This window comes from Alligator mississippiensis, chromosome 7, assembly GCF_030867095.1.
Source record: "Alligator mississippiensis isolate rAllMis1 chromosome 7, rAllMis1, whole genome shotgun sequence".
Lineage (NCBI taxonomy): Eukaryota > Metazoa > Chordata > Crocodylia > Alligatoridae > Alligator > Alligator mississippiensis.
In genome coordinates this window covers 84616888-84640472 of record NC_081830.1, presented here as the reverse complement: position 1 = coordinate 84640472, position 23585 = coordinate 84616888, and the positions used below count along the sequence as shown (strand labels likewise).

Below are 23585 nucleotides of genomic sequence, written 5' to 3'. Positions count from 1 at the left end.
GGAAGTGGAGCAGGGGCCTTTCCCCTGGCGTGTTAAATGGGGAAAGCAGCTTGAGGTTGGGGTATGGAAAGCAGCATGAAGCTTGATCTCCTTTAAAAAGAAAAGACTTGAGAGAGAGTCCTTTAGCAAAGCAATTTGTTTCTCCTTTCTGGGAGCAGAGCTTCCAGGCAGGCTCAGTAAATTCTGAAGTACAATCAACAGGACTGGAAAAAAAATATCAAGTGAAGTAACACGGTGGCTGTGGTAAACATGAACCGAAGCCCTTGGAAGTAGCTAATGGCATACCACAAAAGAGTCTCCTTCCATGCACCGCGGGCCGTGCCAGCAGCGAGCACTGCCAGCGCTGGCTTCTTAAGAGAGGAAAGCATCATTTGGCTCTCTCTTGGATTTCACTACTCTCCCTCTGCTCCCTCCCTCGCAGCAAAAAGCCTTTCCAGTTGTAAAGAAGTGAATTAACTCCCGATCCTTTTGAAACCCTTCATGTCAGTGATAGATGAGGCAGCTTTCTATGACTTCAAAGCGGAAAGCTCTGCTTGTGAATGCAGGCCAGGGGAGTTGAAAAGTCCAAGTGGAACAGGGGAGCACATGGTGTGACCCAGCTGTCAGGGAGGACACCCTGGAGACTACCCCTGCTGGTGCCATGGAAAGGCAGGACAATGCCACTTTCACCAAGCGGAGTATCCTGAATGCCCATTTTTTTTGTCCCGTTTTCAATGGACTTGGGCACATCACTTAACACACAGCGGTCATTTGTGCTGGCTTCACAGAGCCTCAAAGGCATCCGAAGGGTGCTCTCTGCCCCGCACAATGGAGACTGAGCATAGTGGTGTTTCGGAGAGCTTGTTTCAAGCGTCCATAGCTAATCATATTAGCGGTGACCTTTTGGGCAGCACTTTTCATAGCTGCCATGTGTTTTGTCCAGTGCTTGAGTGATGTTGTGCATTGGGATGTATTCATGCATCATCTAATTTAATCAGGAGAGTTAATCCCCTCTCTCGTCCTACACTCCCAGAATTTACTAGCCCCTTTTGAGTCCTTAGCCTGTTGTCTGTGTCTCCTTCGTAAGCAATGCAGGAGCCGAGAGAGAGTTTTTCTATTTGCTCTGAGGGTCTGTTTTCAAGAACCCAGATTTCATTAATGCAAGGGATGCTTTTAGCAGGATCACATTCGTTCTTGTTCTCCTATGAGTTTTGCCTTGAATGTCTTTCTACGGAGACATATGGGCTTGCACATGAGGGTTTAAAAAAACAAAACGCTGCAAATGGAAAACCAGCTGAGACGAGCACTACATCTCCCGGAATATTTTTGGAATAAATCACTAATTGCAAGAGCTTGACAGCCTCTCTAAAATATAGCATTGGTTTCTGCTCCTTAGAGCTTAGTTCTCAGTAGAGATCGCTCCCAATCAGGGACTGGGCAGGGCATGCAAAGCACCCCAAAGCCATACAGGTGGGGAGGTGGATTTAGGCAAGCTCCCCGCGCAGAGAGAGAGCTCTTTACAGCTGCTGTGGTTTGCAAAAGTTGGGCATGTCGAAGGGAAAGTGAATCTTCAGCCTCTACGGTAAGGATTGCTTCAAAAGTATTTCCAACTCATGGTTTCATCAGTGCCCCCAAGGGACTTTGCGGCGTGGGCGCCTATGTTAAAAATAGGAATTTGAAAGTCAGTTGTCCTGTAAGCGGCTCTGGGAGTGGCTGGGGCAAGTACTGGGGAGGGAAGAGACCGATCAGGCTTTCTGATGATACATGGTCGGGTTGCTAATATCCTGGACTCCCAAAGGCAGGAAGCCTTTTAATTGTGTTGCACTTGCCGAGGCAGATTGTTGAGTAAATAAATACCTCATGCTTTGGTTTGGTTTCTAGAGTCTCGTTCTCTTCATCCACTTTGCTGGTACCCACAGCCCTAAGTAGTGGAATAAATCCCGATGCCTTTGAAACCCGAGACTCGGTTTGCACCCGCTCGCGGAACAGCAGCTTTGGAAACACAAGTTCTCCCATCTGAACTTCCTGCTGTTCTCCGTGCGTGTGCTCTGGTTTGGGTTTGATGGGAGGAACGAAGACTGGCATTAAAAAAAACAAACCCATAGATTGGCGACTGGTGAGAGCTACAATTATAAATGTCTGTATGTTCACTTTGCAGGACTGTAATGCCGCTTGCAAACCGTAACCACAGCTACCAAACAAACCACGGCCAGCCCCTTACATATGTTAAATAGCAGTGTCCAACAGAAAGTTATAAGAAGCCTGCTGTGCATTAATGCTGGGAGAATATCACTGACCATAACCCACACGCTACAGTCCCAGGGTTGGCCGTGGTGGCAGAGGTTCAGACATCATGTTGGGCAGATATAAAGACAAAAAAAAAACAACCCAAAAAACTTGCATTTTTATATGGTACCTTTTCAGAGTGAAAGTTCCCCAGCCCCGTTTTGGGTGCATAGGCACTGGTGCACTGCTGGAATACAGCTGTGTGTAGACTGGAGCCCTGCAGCATACCACGTGGTGCAGGACACTTGTGAGATGGGGAGATTGTGATGCAGAACAGGAGACAACCCCTTCCAGTCGTGTGAAAAGCATGATACGAGCTGTTATCACACGGAGAAGACGGGACCCCACAGTTTGTAACTATCCCACCCGGTAAACTGCACAGGACTCCAGATACCTCTCCGGGAAGGATGGCAGGCCAGTTAAGTCATGCTGGAATCTGATCCTGGTGACTCTGGAGACCCTAGCTATTTTGCATATTTTGGGGGGTTGAATTTACACAGAAATGGGTCCGTTTATAAACAGGTTGTTTCCAGATCTTGGTATTTTCCACCTCGGTTTAAGGGTTGGCAAAAATAAGATTGTAACGCTGTTGTGATGGTCTTCGTTACCTGGCAAGAGCTCTTATCCGTTCAGCGCAGCGCTGTCCATATTTTAGCGTATTTACTCCTCAAGTGCTGGGAGACCAACTTTCGTCTGCCTTCAAACGCAGCATTGTGCAAATCGAGACAGTACGTGGAGATGAAACTGGTCCGTGCTCCTGAGTTTGTGGAGCTTCATTAAGAGCTCAGTGGGGGGAAATCAGTTGATACAAATAGACCTAAGCAAATGGAGTTTGCTGGATCTCATCAGACCGTAGATCCTTGTATCCTGCCTGCAGTAATGGTCAAGAATAGCACATTAGAGATTCACAGCTCATTAACTGGGGTTAATTTAAAACATCACCTGTCTGCTTTGTCTAGGCTCATGAAACAATACCAAGTTACTTTATAAAAATGCCAAATAATGAGACTGTGAATCCACCCCTTGCCCTCTGTTCCACACAGCACCCAGAAAAATCCAAACCTTTTCAGCTCCTGAAAGCACTGAAAGAAAAGGGAGGTTGAAGAGTTGAGGCTGGAGGTTGATGGAGTTGTGCCATACCCAGGAGAGGAGGGGTGGGCAGAATCCGGCCCGGAGAGGGACTCTTGAGTGTCCCACGGTGGGTCTCTCAGTCCTTCCTGGCCCAGGTGCCGTCGGGCCCATGATGTGCCCTGCTCCCTCCAGGAATGCAGGAGGGCTGGGGTGGCACCACTGCCGGACTCCAGGTGCTGGTGGCTCCTTCCAGCTGCCTCTGGCCCCATGGAGATTGGCATGGACCTACATGCACAGCCCCGACTGCGGCCCGCTCTGTCCAGAGCGAACCAGGTACGTACCAGCCAGGACCTGCACACGTGGCCCCAACCCCAGCTTGCCCCATGTTTGCTCTGGACTGGCCTGCCCAAGAGTAGCAGCGGCAGCACCCAGGCAGAAACTACTACTGAGCATGGGGAAAAACGGCTCCCCACCGCCCCTTTGCCGTCTTGCTGCAGCCACCTGGAGCTTGTGCTCGGGCTGCCCTGCAGCTCCTCTCCACTGCCATGACCAGTGCCACCTCCGGGCCACCCAGTGAGCACTGGTGGCAGTGGAGAGGAACCTCAGAGCAGCCTGGGCATGCGCTCTGGGCAGCCGCACCAAGAAGGGCCCGGCAGTGGCAAGTGGGGGGTGGCAGCTTTTCTCTTGCGCCCAGCAGCAACTTCTGCCCAGCTGCTGCTGCTCATCATGGGTGGACCAGTCCGGAGCAGGTGCAGAGCCGGCCAGGGCTGGAGTTGTGCATGTGGGTCCCAGGCTGGTCCAGAGCTGGTCCTTTCCGGCCAGGGATACGTGCTCAGCTATTACATGGCGCTGGTGACAGCGGCAGTGGCAGGGAGGAGCCGCAGGGCCCACGGGCTCCGGGTTTGGTGAGCTTTTGTGGGGGGTTGGAGTGCTGACCAGCCCGCAACCGCTCCCCAAAATTGCCCGTGTGGCCCATGGGCCAAATAATTGCCCACCCCTGCAATAGAGAGTGGCCAGTTTCAGAGCTCGTGGCTTTCTGCAGAGAGCACTGTACTTCCAGCCATCACACGCACCCCTGGGACTGCCCACTTGACCTCTTGAGCGTTGCAGCTGGTCTCTGCCGCTGGGGTATGGAACAGGGAGGATTGTGCTCTTTCTTTACACAAGACCCAACCCACTTAAAGGCTTTACAGATAATTAGCAAAACCTTGGCTAGCGTCCAGACATGGATTGGGACCTAGAGAAGACCCTGGATCATAACAAGACCAAAACCTCCTTACCTGTATGAGAGTCCACTAAGTAAGCAGGCAGCCACCTTGGAAGTCATTGTCCAGGTATCACTTCCAACAGAGTACGTTGCAGGTATCCTGTTTAGAGATTAGCTTGGACATTTGGCAGTTTTGTTTGACTGAATCTTTCCAGCTGCAAGCTGTGGCTCACTGATGCAACGGCTGTTGCATCTCCACAGCCATTGGGACCTCTGTCGGGCAGATCTAACTTTTTCTTCCACTTCTTTCTTCTTAACTATTTTTCTTTCCTCTTCACTATTTTTCTAGTTCTTTCCAGATGAGTGGCTCCGTGGCTGCTTTCTTGGTAGCATACTTCTGAGGATTTCCGAACTGCTTCACCCTGCCTTTTTCTGGGCAGGGGGGTGTAACTGAAATAGTCAGACTTTACACTATTAAAGTGCTTTGTTCCACTGACCAGTGTAGGCCTTTCCCAGTACATGTAGCTCCAGCTGTCTCCTTTTCACAGGACATGCACTTTCACATGGTCCTTCCCAGAGACTTCCTGTGCCTGGGAAGCTAAGCCGTTGAAAGGCATTGTTCCCAACACCACATCTGCCTTGCATGAGCAAAACTTAATAATAGCACCTAGCAGAGAGAGTTTTATACAATGCTCATTGCTCAGCCTGCTAGCTAAACTTATGAACATGCATCTTTGATTAACCTCTGCAGTGCCCTGCACTGTGACATGACCTTGCAGGGCTTCCTTGAATATCAGTGCTACTGCTGTCAAGATGCAACAATTAGGCTTTTCTTGGAAGGGTTATGTACTTCACCGTGCTTCCCTGACCCTGTTGCGGTTGTTGTCCGAGAAGGATCTCTGGCAAAATATCTCCCTTTTTTTGGAAGTGGGGAAGAAGTGTCACCTACTCATAGATAGGTATCTGGGATAACATGCTTATAAGACCACAGAGCAACAAAACGAGACACCGGCCACTCAGTTATATCAAAGCTGTGCACTGCTGTGTGTTCATGATGTGGTGGCTCCTCTGAAAACCTCAAATTATAGTGCATTTCTTTTTCTGGTTAAGCGTCTTGGTTTTCTTTTAAGCAAAATGTCTAAGTGATGAGCCATGTTTCATACATGCCAAACTAATCTAATAGTGCTAGGTGTGGATCAGCATCTAGCTCTTCTGGCTTTTCCAGTAGCCGCTTTACAATTTTAACGCTATTTTCCAGCAACTGTACCTTTTGGGTTTAGTAGGCTAGTGATGACATGTCTAAATCTAAGCTATATTGCAAGCAGCATAAACTCATGCATATTAAATTGAGGCCCATCCTCAAACATTACTGCTCTGTCTAGCAATGTGGATGTGTTGTACATGATCACCTATTACCTGTAGGGTATGTAATAAAATTGCTTCAGAGAATGAGTGCACGGTTTGGTGTTTTTTATAAACCCCAGTTAAGCTATGTTAGGTTTCATTTGAAGCCAATATAAAACATATCCAGCCCTTTTATTTCAATCTTTAAATAACCTTCATGTCTCCTTGTTAATATATTCTTTCTGTAACACCTTAGGGAACTCTAGCCTGGTATCTTAAAATAAAATCCATCTTGGACAAAATGATCCTTTCCAAGTAAGTGCTAAGGGCTGGGAACATGCTGTCCCAGCCACCCTGTTGCTACTAGCCATAACTGCTCCCTGCAGAGTCTTATCCTGAGCTGTTGTTCTGGCAATTGCAGTTCACATTTCATTGAAAACGAGATGGGTATTTTTCTTACCAGATCGGTATATGTAGCGTCTAGCCCTGGACTCTGTTCCACTGGATGTCTGTCAGGTGCTCTGGTTTGAATTTTTGCCGCCATCAAATCTCTCCCAGGTTTGATTTGCTAAGCATACATTTGTAATTGAAAACACGATCTTGGTGTTTTTTCTGTGTTTCTGAGGGCAGAGGTGTTGCCAGGTCTCTCTTGACAAGGGCATTAAGTGTTTTGCAAACAGTTTCAGCTAAAGCTAACCTCTCTGAAATAAAGACATTAATTTTGCATTATACCAGTGGATGAAGTCCAAAGCCTCTTCTGCTCTTCTCCTTTAGCACTGCTTTGGTTAGCATCAGTGACGCAAAAGTGAAAAGTCTCCGACTTGGTCATGCTGATGCAAGAGGACAGGGCCAGAGCCCCCTCCTCGAAGCCAGAAACGGGCAACCTCCTTCGTGCTTACTTTCACAGACCCTCTGGCTAATTAGCCGCTGCTGCTTCTCCAGCTCGTTCAGAGTCATGCACCACGTTGGCTGGACGTCTTTGCAGAGTGATGCTCCCGGGTTGACGCTTTGAGCGGCTGGAGTAGGCACAGGTTTCCTACGTAGTTCCCCACTCCCAGGAGTCCACGTACCTGTCTCTTGTCTGTTGGCACAGGGATGCTTGTGAGCCAACCTGCACGCTTCACTGTGTTAACTTTTCTCCCAGGCTTGTTATTTCCTTTATGCTGAATTTACGTTTTTACAAGCTCAGCATTAGCCCAGCGTCTCTGGCTCCTTGTAACGCTCCCCAGAGCCCCTAACTGTGCTCTGCTACTGCTTTGCCCTAGGTCAGGATGTCCTCTCTGCAGACGCCCTATATATCACCGTGATTGTGCGTTTCCCAGTGAAACACCTCAGGTGCTGAACACAATCCAAACGGCAGCCTGAGAAAACAGCCTCCCAAAGAGGGTGCTAAGTGCAGACAGATGTGTGCAGTGTCTTTATTGGCACCTCTCTGGATGCTGCTGAGGCATCGCATAGAAAAATATTTGATGTCTGCCATAGTCTTCAAAACTTTCCCCTTGCAGACCGTGGGAAATGACCCCTCAATTTGTGCAATAAGTTAATTATTTTGGGGTTACTCATAAGCGAAAGGCTTCATCTTTTAGCTACCCCCTTCAGTCACCAGTGAGGACACCACTCTCTTGGGTTTTGTGATTCCCCAAAAAAATGGGCCTACCCTGCTCCTCTCCTAGCCTCTCCCCCAGGCATGGAGGAGAACTTCTTTCTGGATGTGAGTGATGGGACCCGTGAGCTCTTGTAGCTCTGCTGACAGCTTTCTCATCCCTTTGGGGGCACATCCTCACACTCTTCCTCAGTTGTTCTGGACCCCAGCTCCTCTGGAAAGACCGATAGCTCAATGATCTTCAGATTGACTAACAGGTATTTCTTTTCCTGCTATAGCTTTACCTTTTCTATTTCCCGGTATGTCCAGTTCACATCCTCCTCCAGCGGGGATAAGATCGCCACTGCCAGCCCTAAGTTTTACCCGTCTGCTTTGCCCTGCCCGTGACTTCTCCCGGTGCTTCCGTTTCTGGCAGCTCAGTGCCTTAGGATCACAGGGCTGGCAAGGACGACAGCCCCCCGGGTAGTTCATATACATTTGTGTATATCTAATGCCCATTGTTCAGCTTGTTCTATTGTCCCGCTGTGCTGACAGTTCGGAAGTTTTTACCGAGATTTGATCGCTGTTTGCTTTGCTGTAGTTCAAACCCGCTGACACACGGCCTGCCCTCTGCGGCAAGAGAGAATAACAAATGCACTTATTAACATTAATAAATGTCTCACTTGCTCACCAGTCGACAGCCCATTCATCATCAGCTGCGACACTGCCGGCTGCTCCTGCGAGCTATCGGTGCTGTTGTCATCCTTCTTGGGCACACTAGTGCTTGCAAACTCCTGCAACGTGATCCCTGGTGTTACATTCCTCGTCTCTTTAAGCGTATGCCAGGCATTGCCCTGGCTTGTGCTGCCTGACGGAGCCCGTGCAGCTCCTGGTGCTGTTCTTGCTCGACTCTGCTGTTTTTTTCCAGGTGCTTATCTGCCTTCGTTTTTGGCCTTTTGTGTTTTCAGTTCTTAATTGCGTTTGCAGTGCCCGAGCGCTGTCCAGTCTCCATAAGCTTCATTCTGGACAGGCAGCTCCCTTCTCTTGGCAAACTCTCATTGCTTTGTCAAAGGTTAATCCGAGTCTTTCGGTAGTCTGAGCGTGTTTAGTTTTACTTCTGATTCCCATCACGCAATGGCTATTTATTCCATTTTCCCCACCCCCTACCTAACTGCTGAGCCTTTGCTTCGTAACCTTAAGACTATTACCTCTCATTTTTAATAGGGAGACATTGAGGCCGAGGGTTAAGTGTGATGCTCAGGGTAGCTCATCTGAATTAGGCCTCATAACACGGGGATTTTGAATAACCAAAGAAACGAGCTAGGCAGACTCCTGGCCCTTTTCGGGTTGGCAAACCCCAGCGCTCACGAAGTCTGTTACAGCAGTCTCCAGATTCCTCCCCACAAATAATAGAAACAAAACCAGCCCTAATGCTGTGTATCACCTCCATAGTAGTGCTGCAGTTGTGCGAGGTGCTCGTACCACCAGCAAAAACAGGGAGCGATTGAAACAAAGCCTGGAAGGCCGACTAGAAGAAAGGGAAAGCGTTTGAGCGCTGAGATTTGGCATGCATCTTGTTAGTGTCACTATTTTTTATGTGGCATTTCCTAGGGATGTTTTGCTTTTATTTTAAAATTGATGTATGCGCATAAAAAGGTTTTAGCTTCATTAGCCATTCCTTGGGGAATCTAGAACATGCAGTATTGTGTCAGCATTCATTAGTCTCCGAAGAAGAGTTTAAATCCAGTAATATAAATCTAGTGCCGTTGTGCAAGTTGCTTCGCTTCTGTGGTTTTCCCTAATGATGAACCCACAGAAGAGGATCTGATTGACTTATAAATTGAAGGTCGAGGGGCACAGGAGGTCAAGGGGCACAGGACAGCCTCTGGGGGTGGCCTGCAGCAGATCAGCAAGGGGGTAGGGATCAGAGCAGCAGATTGGGCTGGGAACAGAAAGCTAATTTGTGCCATACCTGCCAAAAAGGTTGGCCCCCACTAAAGTAAAGCATAGTGAGCCTCTCCTCTCTTGAAGTAGATGTGGGCCCATTTTGGTCCTTTGATTTGTGGGGTGGGCACCGCGCACGCCTGCACAGCTTCCATTCAGAGTCATGGTTCAGTCAAGGATGGAAAACTTGGCTTCCTCGTCGGAGCGGAGGCTCAGTTTGGAGTCGCAGTGGCTGCAATGGAGAACTAAAAGGGTAGTTTTCTGTGTTGATGGAAGTTTGCGCATTTGTGCTCAAAAGGACAAGGTGAAAAGCATGTGCTTTTGTCACTTTTTAAAACGCGGTTTCAAGTTGTACTAAACAACTGGATTCATTTTTTTAAAAACTGCTTTCTAATTCCTTTGGTTTTATGCCCTCTGCTTGCGGGACGGTTCACTGTCACTGGCCTCCTGTGCCTAGTGCTGCTCCGTTTTCTCTGCCCCGTGGGTCTTTACCTGGCAGTGGAAAAGAAGAAACACCTTCCACATGTAAAATGACAGGAACAATGCGGAGGACACAGGACCAGGGCTGAGGCAACACCAGAGACCAGGCTAAGCACCTTTTCCGAAGCAGGTTGCTATCAAGTTGATGTGGCCCCTTGTCCACAGGTGGGTGTTGGAGGGGGTTAGAGAGAACTCTGTGGCGGGGGTGCACACGCACTGGAGGTGATGGTGCTGCACTAATTGATGCACAACAAAGCCCAGGGTGAACTGTCCAGACGTTGCAGTTTATATGCAGCAGAGACCGAGAGAGCCAGTCCCATACTGAACGGTGTTGTGGCTTCAGGTAAGAGCTGAGGAACAAAAGGGAAGGCAAGAGTAGATCGTTTGCATCTTCCTCCATTGTAACCAGGAAGAAACTGGCCTGACCTTGATGGGACTTTTCTGCAGATGTGTGACGACTCTCTGTTGTTTTGCAGTTCTCACAATTGTGCCTTACTATGAATTGAGCTTGTTCTGGATCCCACGTGGGACCAGGTTGGATCAGTCCCTCACCCCACCCTGTCCCAGCCTGCGTTTGGCTCTGATGGTTTCAGTGTGCGTGGCTCTGGTCAGAGGGCAAGGAGCAAATAGTCACAGGCGTCCCCTCTCTCTAAGGGAACGGGGCCTGGGGCTGGCATGAGAAGTGCTGTGAGGAGGGCAACAAAGAAAACCAGCACGTTCCCCACAGAGGATTCGCGCTGGAAATGTTGGAGAGCGGAGTGGACTAAAAAGCCCAAAGGCTTCTTGCTTGAAGCAACAAGATGAATGGCACAGGTTTGAGTAATGGGCCCCCCTGGCACAGGACTCCTGCCTGTCACCTCCCATCCAGACTGGTGGGGAAAAGCAAACTGGTCAGTGTAATTCAATGCCAGGATTGGCCAGGTGCCCACTTCCTTCAGCACCAGGAGGAAGGGGCCCCGTGTGCCCCATTCCCAGCAAAGGGGCTCAGCCATGATTTTAGTAGGGAGCTTTCTTATTATGGGGTCCTTCAGCTGCCTTGTCAGACCTGTTCTGGCCTTACCTGGCCGCCCCTTCTCCTAAAGCCGGGGGAGCGGAGCGGAGACTCTTCTAGAGGGCCGTCGCCTGAAGTTTCTAACTTCAGTGGAAATAGAAAAGCGCTCTGGAAAGCGGAGGCATATGGGATTCGAGAGCAGTTTAAGTGAAAACCCAGCTGTGAGGTTTACAGACTGCACTTCTGCTAGGGATCATCCAATGTGAGCCGCCAGCCTCGCTGCAGACTTTCCAGCTCTAATGAATTGGGAAATCCATTCTGAACAAGATTGAGTTTGATGGGCCTGTGTGCAGGCAGATGGATGTATTTTTAAAAGACAAGGTGCCAGAAATCTCCACGATTACGTTACTGGAGCAGGGCTCGTTTCTTGTGGTTTGAAAAGTTGAGTGTCAGGACTTCAGGGCTTTATTTTTTTTCAGGTCAAAACCGAAGCTTGGGCAGGGCGTAAAAACCTGCCCGATGACTAAGTCTGTTCTTAAAAAGCTCTGCAGGGCTTGTCCCGGAGTGGCAAACCTCTGTGCTTCGAGGGAGGCTTCGTGCCCTTGCAAACAGGGTTAAAAATGGAGCTGTGTCACCTCTTCCAAACACCCAGGCAGGGGCATGCGGCACCCATGCTCCCAGGACTGACTGGACACAGGCCAAAGGGAAAGGCTTCCAGGAGACTGCTCTGTTTTTCATATAATCTTTAAGTCAAGTCCCCCCATTCAGCAGCATTTCTGTGTTTAGGACCGGGGTCTGCCCCATTTACCTGTCTGGGGTGGTATCTTACTGTCTGAGCTCTTCCAGTTTATTCAAACTACACCTAGCAAGGCAACTGCTCCATGGAGGGGGGATGTGTGTGTCTGTATATGCACAGAATTGGGGCCTTCAGCTGCCCCACAATTGGGAATCTAAAAGTGTTTGACCTGCTTCTGCAGCTGACTGGTTCATACCTCTCTGGTATAGGGCATGCACGTGAAAAGCCCTTTCTGTCGGGTGACAGAGGTTCTCTAGTCGGGGCCGGGACGCGGGAACGTAGTGTGTCCAAGCCAAACCCGCTACTCCAGGGGCATGCAGAGCTTCCCCGGTCAGGGCAATATAGGAGCTGGCTCCGATGCAGAAGACAGGAGGCTGCTCCTGACCCTCGCTGCATGCCGGCGCTGCTAGGCTTCACCGCATGACCAGGCCTGTAATTGCTACAGGTATAAAGCGTTTGCTTCAAAATGAGGACAGCTGCCCTGAGAGAGTCCACTGGGGGGGGGCAAGGGCACATGGGGCTGGATTGAGCTCTGGTGCAGGGACCAAACAGCTCAAATGAGAGCCACCAGCATGCAGTCACCCTGTGCACCACCCCGCACTGCCGCCCCTCGCCTGCCCAGGAGGCACTTCAGAACGGGCGGCAGTGGTGTGGACCTGGCAAGGGCAGCTCTGGCTTGTCCAGGGGTCTTGATTCCCCTAATGCTTAGCTAGTGGAAGGGACTGCAGGGCACACATGGGGTCCCCTGGGTGTTAGCTCTCCTGGCAGATCAAAGAGGGGCAGCCCCAAACCAGCCCCTCCACACTGGAGAGGCACAGCCAGCTGAGGGAGGTGCAGGCAGGGCTGCCCCCAGAGAGCCGCTTATGGGGGACTTCTCCCTTTAGCTGAAGGACACGGTGCTGTGTGTTGGATGGAGCTGAGACCCTGGAGCCATGAAATAATATTAAAACCCAGCTCCTGGGCAGGTCGGCAGCGGTTATGCAGTGAGGGGGTTGCCTCTGTCCGGAGCGCAGGGCCCAGTGCTCTTCCTAGGATCAGCAGCGGGGCATTGGCGGAGCCCACACCTCCCTGCTGTTTCCTACGGCATGTCGAGGGCGTCCCCTGCTGCGTGCCGTGTAGCCATGCATGAGGGCTTTGGGGGGCTCCGGGGGTCGGTGGCTGACACGTGAGAGGGGATGCCCCAGCAAAGGTGGGGACTGGACAACCCGTGCACCGTGTAATCCTTCCAGGCCTAGCCCTCAACGCACCGCACAAGGGAGTGGACGTGTCACTTGCCCCGTTTGACGCATGGGTAACTTGGGGGCATGAAGTGCCTTCCCCAAAGCCAGTGGCAGTGGGTGCATCTCTGCCACTAACTCGCTCCTGTCTTTCTGCCACCTCAAAGAAGTGTGTTGGCATCCTCACCTGCCCGGTATGCGTTTTTGGGGGTTTCCTGGGTCAGGGAGTGCTCTCAGCTCTCCTGCAGAGGTGCTGCCAAAGGGCAAACAGTACCCCCTTGCTTGACAGATTGTGCTTTTCTCTCAAGCAAGAACAGACCGTGCTGGAGACCTGGGCTGTTGGGCAAGTCGGGGGTCCTACGCAGCCAAGGAAATGCAGTGTCAAGGATTGCAGGGCATTCCTCGGGACCCTCTTGCGCGGTGTAGACTCCGTCCCGTCCTCGCAGGGGAGTAAGCCTCGGTCCATCCCAAGCCGCTCCCGCCTGAAGCGTGTGCCCACTTCGCTTTTGTCTGGCAAATTCCAGCTTGATCCGCTCCCGATGAGAGGCCATCCATCACTCCGCACACGCAGAGTCCCCGTGGCTCTATTTGACAGCTTTTATTCAGAGAGCTCCCCATGCCGCCGACGTCTTAATTATTGATGAGGCTCGCGGGGTAGGTAAGGCTCTGTTCTCAGCAGCGCCGCGTTCCAGCTCCCTTTCCCACCGAGTTCACCCACACGGCAGGGCGAGCTTTGCTTTGTGTGGGGAACCACTGAACTGGAAAGGGCACTGCATTAGCATGTGCACGTCAGAGATGGGCAAGCTGGAGAGGGCAGCGTAGGCCACGCCACGCCAGGGCACGGAGGGGTGAGAGCTTGGCCACGGTCTGTGTTCTTCCCTCGCCGCTTTGGGCTGATCCTTGCGCCATGAAGCAAAATAACTGGAGGCCTCGCTTCAAAGAAATGCCTCCGACGGGTCTTGCTCGCTCACGACGGGGTCACGCTGCTCTCGAGCATTCCCCGTTGGCTGCACGCTTTTGGCTCTGAGCTGTGGGTGGCCTTCCCTCCCTTGTGTCTCAGTCCTCCCCTGAGCTGTGCTCGAGGCTCTGGAGGACAACAGGGAGCAGGGACAATAAAAAGCCAAACACTGTGGCCTGCTGAAGAGTTGGGCTGGGCCAGAGGGAGCCTTGCAAAAGCACGTTCGTCTTTGCAAGCTCTTGTGTACGGGGAAGCCCTGGGGCGTCTGGAGACAGGGCAGCGGTTGTGGTGCAAGGCGGAAGGGATGAGCACTAACCCGGCTGGACCACTAATAGCACTAGGCATTTTCCCCAGCCTTCCCTAGGGCTTTCTTCAGCCAGGTGATGAACAGAATTCGTACCATAGTGTTGACGGGGAAAGGACAGGGGAGAACCTAGGGTAGCCAGGCCTCAGTTTAATGGCCTGAGAAATTCAGCTTGCAAGTGGACTTTGCAAGATCCTTCGAGAGCATCTCTGGAGTCCTGTCTAGGCACAGGCACAAAGGGCTCAGTTCTCTCTCGAGAAAGCTTTTCCGCCGTGTTGGTGATTTCGCTTGGACTGTCTGTCTGGGCGAACGTGCTCAGGCAGATCTCACAGGTGGCGCGTGTTGGTAGCGCCTGAAGGGCTTGCATTAAAGGTGGGGATAACATCAAAAGAGCTACGGGTGGACTTTCAGAAGTGCCCTAAGGGACTGAGGAGCACAAATCCCACCAACGTTGGAGGGAGCTTTGACAGGATCTGCAGGGTCATCTGGCCCCAAGGCACAGTGCTCCTCCTTGCATGAAATATTATTCCCCCTTAGAAGTCAGCCTGTATTTTAGAGCCTCCCCGAGTCTGTTTTGTCTTTTGCAAATGGCATAAGTGAAGAAGGCCACCCAGCAGTGTGGTGTCAGTACTGCCAGGTGCAGTCCAAGCAAGTTTGACGCCGAGCTTGGGTTCTGCATGCGACTCTGTTGACCCCCACAAGGCTGCACCGCCTCATCTATACCTGCTGAATTGCTTGGCTTTTCCCCCATACATTTTGCTGCCTGCCTGCCTGCCTTCCCATGAAACCCAGCCCCCCAGCAAATAAGCCTAGCTAGGAAATTGAGTTCAGCCACACATGCATGCTCCCACACGCACACCAGCTCAGCCAGAGCCTTGCTATTATGGATTCAGAAGCAAATAAAGATCCTGGGTTGTTTGCACGGGTGACCAACAGGAAGGGAGCGTCAAGAAGCCCAGGTCTTGTGCTCTGTCTTGGCCCCCCGGTAACATTGCAGGATGCTTCTTGGTCAGCGGTGGCTGCAGAAGCTCGGTGGAAGGGCACTGCCTTTCCCCACCTGCTTTGGCACAGCTCTGCCACTAACTGTCAGAGTCCTGGGGTGAGTGTGTGGGCACACACGCTCTCTTTCTACCTGCTTCCCTATGGGCCCGGCCTCTCTTTCAGAATGAAATTTCCAATTCGCCCCACTCCTGATTTGGCCTCCTCCTGCAAGCCCAGCTGGATCTGGCCCTTGCTGGCATCGTCACTGGCAGCTGGGACTAGAGGGCACACACGGAACAGAGTGATATATTTGTCTATAGGAACGTCTTGTCTATAGGAACGCCCTTCTGGAGGTTAAAAATTACAAGACAGTGTTGGCTTTAGGCTTGTATCTCACTCTGATCAGGTTAAGGAAGCTTTGCTGGATCAGAGAACCGGGGATGGGCAAGGCTGTCCCTCCACACCTGCCTCCCTGCCAATCTAGGCTTCACTAATCCCTGTTCCCTCTCAGAGCATCTGCTTTTTTCCTGGACTGGACAGAAGTGTGTGACCGGCTGCAGTCTGTCCAAACGAGGCTGTGTGCCCTACCAGCCTTTTCCCTTCCTTGATCTGTCTCCTGGCACGGAGCTTGTTGCAGGCGCTGGGCTGTGCTGGGGGAAGGCAGGCGAGTGCGCAGCGCTGGAGGCTTCACAACCACGGCACTGCTTTGTCCTGCTGGCTGCAGATCTACCGGTGGCAGCAGCAGCCTTCGCAGCAATGCCGCTTGGTGCTGGTTGGGTTTGGCTCGTCCCGGAGGATCAAAGCCACGCATGCAGCTCTGTGCCCCCTGTGCTGTTTCCACTGTGATAAACCTGAAGTCTGTTTTTCTGCCCCTGTTCCTCGTTCTGAAGGGCATGTGGGGAGCAGGGACGGGGGGAATTGTTGCTGGCTTGGCCGGGGCATGGATTCCCCAAATACTTGGTAAAGCTGTGAAGCCCTGGGTCTCACCTGGGGAGACCCAGTTGATGCAGGAAAAAATAAAACCTCCTTCTCTTACAGCAGTTCCATGGTCGGCGTACTAGCCCCAAGCTCCGGGGCAGGTCATCTGCAGGCCAGAGGCACGAGGAACCAGTCACGCACAGCGTGGCCTGGGACACCCATTTCTCTGCCCTGCGCTGTACCACTGATCCCCTTCCCCAGCCCTCCCTCCTCTCTCCACCTGCCCCTCCAGCAACCTCTGCTTCCTGTCGCCGCCGAATTTGGCACTCCATGCTTTGGGCGTGGGATCCCACGGCTGAGGTGGCAGCTCGCGGCTGTGTGCACCAGCAGGGAGTAGTGCCTCACGGCAGCGCCCAGCTCACAAGTGGCTGGCCTGCCGCTCTCGAAGGCTGCCGACCCCTGCTCTGGCTGTCTGGCAGGTGGGTCTGAAATGTGCCAGGGGAGCTAAGCATAAGAAGACGTAGCTACCTGCACACTATGGGAGTTGGCAGTGACGTACCTAGGCTGTGGGGGGCATCACTGGAAGCCGCCCCACGTGTGCCCACTGTCCCAGGTGCCTGGCCGTATCATTTCACCTCTGGGAGTTGCTGTCTGGGCCACAGTATGAAATGCGGCACCTTTTTTCCCATAGATGGAAAAAAAAGGCTGTGCTGAGTAGCTGCCACCTGGGGAGCTGGCCCAGGGGAGAGATGCACAGCTGGCTACGGGAGCATGTTCATCACCTCTCGGAGCTGCGGCGCAGATGGGGTAGCTCTCAGCCGGGCACTTGGCTCTCTCCTCCGTCTTGGGCCCGGCTTCACAGTGCACCATTTTATCTGGGTCAGCAAGAGCTTGCGGTATCACTTTGTGCCTGCTATTCTGTAGGGAAGGGGAAATCAGTGCACCAGCTAATGATCCAGCACATTGGCTCCGCCGGCAGCCTGCTGGTGGAAGAATGTTTTAATACAGCGATTGCTGTCCCGGAGGCAGTTAATTGAGTTAAGCAATTTTCCTTAGAGTTCAGAAGCCAGAGGAGTTTGTAAACGAACGCAGCGGCTCAGTGGTGGTCCCGTTATCTCCCTTTGTTTCGAAAGGTCAGAGCCACCACGAGAAACCCGATGACAGCGCAGAGTGGTTAGCCGCCTTGCAAAGAGCTGGGCTCCACTCCCGCACAGTCCAGTTGTGCTAATGGGCCTGTCTCCCTCTCATTACCGCGTGCAGCGAGATCAGAGCTAATGCATCCCCGTTTGATGCATAAATATCCCTGCTATTTCCTCCAGAGCATGCTGCCTGTCTAATCTAGAGTGCTCAGAGTGTATTGGGGTCACCACACCTGGCGCAGGTTGGGGCTGTGCCCACGATTTAGCTGGAAGCAGGAGGGCTGCAGCTCGTTGCATTGCAGTGGAGCGTAAATGCTGCCACCCCCCTTGGGAGCAGGAGCAATGCCTCCCATCCCCACCGGCAAGCATCCTCTCCATCAGAGCAGCCTTCACGTCGGATGAAGAAGGGGTCCCAGCACCCGCTGAGGCTGCAGCCCCGTGTTTCCGAGGCCAGCCCCGTTTTCTTAGCTTGGTCCGTAAACCTCCCTGAGAAATCCTCGCCCAACACGTCTCCGTGCAGCTCCGCACTTGTTCTGCCACTCGTCGAAGCGCGGGACTCATTTCCCCCCTTAAAGAAAACTGGCCGAAGCTGCACGTGGGATCTGAAAGCTCTTAGCAGATCCCTTCTTGGAGTCGAGGAGAAGAGCTTTCCCGATCCCACCAGAGCCTCCTGCTGGACACCGGGCCGCACTGCAAAACGGTCCTCGCCGCTCTTTAATAACTCGGCTCGGGAGGAAAAATCTGTCACCTTTCCCTCTGCGGTTTCTCCTCGGCTCTAAGGCACCGGAGGAACGAGCCGGAGCCGGGAAGGCTTTCAGAGAAAGAGGCTCATGGGAACGACAGCTGCTGATGGAGAACACTCATTTCTTTAGTGTCTGAGGGGAACCGCAATGGCTTTGGTGGAGGGATGTGTGTGTGGGTGGGTTTGGAGGGGGCAACCGTTCTGACCCAGGCATTTCAGAGGAACCACAAACACTTTATAGTAACAAAGGGTGGAAAAAGCGAGCACTTTTCTGCAACGCATGTGACTGTGCCCTGAGGTTTGGAGCCCCGCGCTCCGTTCCAGGCCACAGTGTTTGCGTGTCAGGCTCGGGGAGCTTGCTTGCTCCCAGAAGCCTTTCACGAAGTTGCTGTAGCGACTGAGAACGCCGCCTAAACTTGCTTTTCTTTTCTCCCTCCCCGCTTTTTCCCCCTCTGCAGCTGAAGCTCTCGTTTACCTTGGACAAGGAGAGTGGGATGCCGCAAGGCTGTTATGTCTATCAGTACCGGGACAGCAACAAGTAAGTCCCACGGATGATGGCGCTCAGGGCAGATAGGCACGGTGCGTTGAGAGGGAAATATCGCGGGTACCGTGCCCCCCTTCCCACCCGCTGGCAGTGGGATCGGACCTGCTTGTGATGCCGAGGTGTCAGTTGAGCGAGTTTTTGGCTCGGGCGCGAGAGCTGGGAGTAGCTGGTCAAGGATCCCCTGAGCCCAACAGCACTGGGCGAGCAAAGAGATAGGCCTGGGGCCAGACGTCGGAAGCACCCAGCGCCCACTCGGTGTCCCCGCACCCTTTGAGACACTGGCTGTTTTGCTTCGTTACCCAAGTGGCAGCTCTTCAAGCACTTCTGTCTCATCAGGGGCATTTGCCTCTGAAAACCCCGGGGTGCGCTGCACTGGGGTGTTTCCAACGGCATGGAGGCAAATCTGTCTCCCAGCCCATTCTCTCCGGGCTCCAATGCACCTGGTGTCTTGCCCATTGGGGTCTCGTGGTCCTCCAAGAGCACCTCTGTACTCTGGATGGGACCCCTTCTGAAAGCAAAGCTTTCCACGGGTGGGAGCATGGGCTCCTCCATTTCCAGGTATTCCTGCCTAGTTTTACTAGCTGCTGCAGTGAGTTGGCGCCCAAAATGTTTTTGTTTCAAATCATGTTCTCATCATCAAATTGACAGCAGGCGCGCAGGGTAGTCCTGTGCTCATGCTGGGTGACTTGTCAGGAATACCAGTGTGTCATAAATCCATAGTCTCTCACCTCCACCTGCAAGCTAGGTTTCTTTTGCCAAATTTAGACCTTTAACCTAGAAAAGCAGGGCATGGGGAATTGCTTTCAGGAGCCCAGCCTACCTTAAGAGGATCTGGAGAACAATTCCAGCCCCTCAGAAATGTCTGTTAAAACACAATTTCCCTTTTTTTTTAAGTTAGAAAATGACTTTGTTGTTGTTGAGGAAGTTGTTATTGAGGCTGTCCTGTCCTTCAGCACCCGTTTCATACCCTGTGCTCAAGCCTATGCCCCAAGCAGCTCATCCCAGGTCTAATAAGTGCGAAGAGCCACTAACAGCCACTCTGCTAAACGAACAAAAAAAACAAACCCAGGGAAATGTGCTGGTTAAATGCAAAAGGATCAAATCCGCTGGGAACAGATGTTTGTTTTCAAGCTTTTAAGAGGGAATTGTACATAATAGGCGGTGCGGAAAACACAATTATTAGTCCTATTAGGATCGTTATGGATGTTTATAGTTCCAGCTTGTCTAGTTGTATAACATCTAGCTTGAAGATCAGCAGCCTGTTCTGTGTCTCTCGTTGTCAGTCCTTTCTCCATATGCTTTTTTGTGTACGTGCATTTGTGTCATTGTTTTAAGAAACATCTGGGAAGGACTTTTTACTTTAACACTGTATGCCAGTAGCATTGTCACCTGCAAAGCTTTCTTAGTACATCCTTGAATAGCTGAGCAAGAAGCAAACTAGCTATAAAATATGATGGCAACTCTCTCTTCACAGAGCTTTGGTTCTGACCTCTTCCTGGCCATGTTGGGCTTTGAGATGCTCAGGCCAAGTGTCAGCTGTGATCAAATTAAAGGGAAAAAAAAGGTATCCTAGCCAGGGCTAGTTGGATAGCGGCAATGCAAGGCCTCGCATGGCTGATTCAAACAAACCCAGGGAAAATATTTCTTCCAATTCTCCTCCCAGTTGGTACCAGGTTTGTTGCTTTCTGTTTTGTACTGTGCAGCTCATTTCATCAGTCAAAAGGGCTGGGGTTTAAGAAAGTCCTTGATAACCCATAACAAATGGGTTATATCGAGGGTTTGTGTGTGTTAGTCGAAGAGGTTTTTCCCCCTGAGCCCAATACATCCAGCCTGGGGGAGTAAGGAATACATGCAAAATGCATTGAAATGGGAGGGCAAGAGCAGTCTTTTAGCTTATGAACAAGGTTGCCTCTGTGTGATAGGCCTGGCTGGCTTTTGCAAGTAAGATGTCCCTTTGCCAAACAAGCTCAGTTCCTTTCGGGGACTATAGAGTCACACTGGGGTTGGACTGGGATACCCGTGCGTGCTCTGCTCCTTATTGCAGGCAGTTGGTTTTGCCCTGAATTAACAGAGTGAAGTGGACTAGCAGGGAATTCATCTCTGACGCTGTTTCTTCCCTTACCCACGCAGCTGAGATGTGATGAAGAGCCCCTCATTCATGGATGCTTATCCCTTTATTGGATGTAATTTCATTCAGAGTTCAGCACATTACCACGCTAGTCCCCATGGCAGTCTTCCCTTTGCAGACATCACAGTGCAGACTTTTAGGCACGGCTCTACACACAGCTAATGACCAAGTTACACTGGTATAGAAACATTTGATACTGGTATAGTATGGTTCAGTGACATTTTATACTGGTATAGTATGGTTCAGTAATAAAATGTTACTATGCCAGTGTAAAATGCCTAACTACCATTAGGCAAGCTGTGCTGCTTTAACCACACTCACAGCCTGAGTTCAGTGGATGTTGTGTGTGTGTAAGAGGTGTCTCAGAGATGTTTGCAAATCAGGAAAGAGATGCTGGCAGTATTGTGTGTGTCCATGCAAGCATGCGAGTGATAAGTAATATGCATCTTCTGGCTAAGATTCGGATAAAGCATCTGCCATTGTGGGTTAGCAGCTGAGGATGGAACAAGTGAGGGGGTGAGGGCGATAGATGTTTGCAGTAGGATAGCATAAGTAGCTCCCAAGATGGACAGTATAACTGGCCCTTCAGATATGACAGCCTTCAAAGCCTTGCTGCACCATCCTCTGCGCATCCAGAGTTCTTAGGATCATAGGAAAGTCAGGCTGGAAGGGATCTCACAAGGCCCCCGCTCCAGGTAGGATCGTCTCTGACTAAACCATCCCAGCCAAGTGTCCGTCCAACCTGGTCTTGAAAATTTCCAAGGATGGAGATTCGACTTCTCGAGTGCCTGTTCCACTGCCCGAGCACCCTCGTAGTCAGAAAGTTCCTCCTAATCTCCAGCATAAATTTCCTCTGCTGCAGCTTGAGACCATTGCTCCTAGTCCTGTCCCCCACAGCCACAGAGAAAAGTCCATCTCCATCCTCTCTATAATCACCTTGCAGGTATTTGAAAACTATTATCAAGTCTCCCCTAAGTCTTCTCTTCTCCGGTTCCCGAGTTCTTTCAGTCTGCCCTCACAAGTCACGCTGTCCACATCTCTCGTTGTTTCTGTTGCTCTCCGCTGGACTCGTCCCAATCTTCATATCTTTCTTGAAGCTTGGGGCCCAAAACTGGACACAGGACACCAATGCTGAGTAGAGCAGGAGGCTCACCTCACCTGACCTCCGTGCCTTCTCAAGGAGGATAGCTAATGGCTCTGAGCTGCGTGTGATAAATTATGGGATGCAGCGATCATGGGCTCCAGGCATCAGTGACCCTTCATCGAGGCAAGGCTCCTCCTCTAGGATGGTGAACGCTGCCCAGAGAGGGTCACTTTGGCACAGTACATAGTGGCTTTGTATTTGCCGAACAAAAGACTCCTATTTTTGGAATCTCCAGCTTACCATGTAATTACCAAAGCAATTAAGTTTTCTATTACCTAGGCTGGAAGGGCAGGTGCTGTTCAGGATCTCACAAGGGTGATGTACTGGAATGTGTTTCCCTTAAAATAACATAATGTTCTGTTAATGAAACTTTGCCTCCTTGCTGCAGCTGCTACTCGGCTGTCATTGTTTTTGGCCCTGGAGCTACAGATCTGTTGTTGCTCTCGTTACCTCCATATTAGGAACAGCTTAAAGCATTGCCTACTTGTATGCAAAGTGTGGTAGGGAAAAGGGCACCCAAAATGCCTAGCAAGTTTATTCATAGCACCCTTCATCCTGAGGGATGCCCAGGTGTTCAGCAAGCTGTAACACGGACAGCAGGCACCTCTTCGTGGGATGGTGGCAGCCAACTGGAGCAGGGTGCCCTGTGCAGGATTAGCAGGCAAGATCCCGGGGCCTTGGGAAGGCGGAGAGGTCTGGAGTGAGCGTGAGCAGCAGACAAGGCTGCTGTGTTGGGTCCCTTTGTGCCATCCTGGGGTGGCCCACGTGGATCTTCACTGCCTGCCTTGGCAGAAACGACAGGCCAAATCGACCCGGGTCGAGCAGGAGTGGTAGCTCCACGGAGTCCAGGGTTTCACAGCTGAGACTCGATCTCCAACGCCTTCCCAGCTGGCTTTCTGGTTCATATGCCTTGAATGTTTCTTCACCATATCAGCTCTGCTGTATGGAGCAAGCCTTCTCGGTTTGTACAGAACGCTGTAGCTGGGCGTTTCCTAGGGAAACACTGTTTTCACGTTGGGAAGCTTGGCCCCCACCCATCATTGTTTCTGATTGCTAGCCCAGATTGGCCCTAGACCTCATTGCACTGCATCTTCCTTGTCCCCCAGCTTGCCCGCCACGAACACCTTTCTCCACCTTGTGACCGCAAATGCTTCCCCCCGCCTGCAGCGCTGAGAGCCCAGCCCCTCAACAGGGAGATGGACCGGCTTCAAAGCCCCGCGCCCCGTGACCCTTTCTGAGGGTGGCACTGGACCAGCCACTGCAGCACTCAGGCAGGCAGTGGTGGGTAGTGGTTTCAGCTGTGTCGAGAGACCGATCGGCAGCCTGAAGGACACGCCAACCATCGGAAATTTTCTTGGGCTCCTTCTTTGTCCAGACTTATCCTCAAAGCAAAAGCAGTCTGAGTCCAAAGATGATCTGACTTGCTGCCTATTCTCAGGGGAAATCAGATGCCTGGCCTTTTGTGTCGGCTGTAATCAGAAGAGCGAAGACCAGGTTTGTGTCTTCTGTCTCCACCCCCTGGGTTTCTGAGCCCTTGTGCACAGTGAGTCCATCTCCCTAATCGCTCTCCTTCCCTCTGAAGTCCCTCCAGCTGGCCCATCTTTCCAAGGAGGAGAGCAGTATTCCAGGTCTTCTGTTACCCAAGGAGCAGAGTTGCTGTCCGTCTCTGACAAGATGCCTCCCATCAGTGTGCTTTGCTTCCAGATCATGCCACTGGCTCTTACTGGTGTGCTGTCCACCAGCACAGCCTTTCAGCAGGGTGCTGGTTGCTGGGTCTCTCCCTGCCCTCTCAGGCGACTTTTCCTCTGATAATACCGACTTGCATTTTTC

At 51.7% G+C, this 23585-nt stretch overlaps 1 protein-coding gene across 4 annotated transcripts in view; it reads left to right on the top strand.

Annotated features, from left to right (window-relative positions):
* Positions 1–23585, top strand: part of DIS3L2 (DIS3 like 3'-5' exoribonuclease 2) — a 228309-nt gene that overhangs the window by 162494 nt on the left and 42230 nt on the right. For all 4 annotated transcript variants that reach the window (XM_014601477.3, XM_014601479.3, XM_014601481.3 and 1 more), the window contains one exon: positions 18398–18477. In XM_014601477.3, the coding sequence (XP_014456963.2) occupies positions 18398–18477 (80 nt within the window). The remainder of the gene's footprint in view (positions 1–18397; positions 18478–23585) is intronic.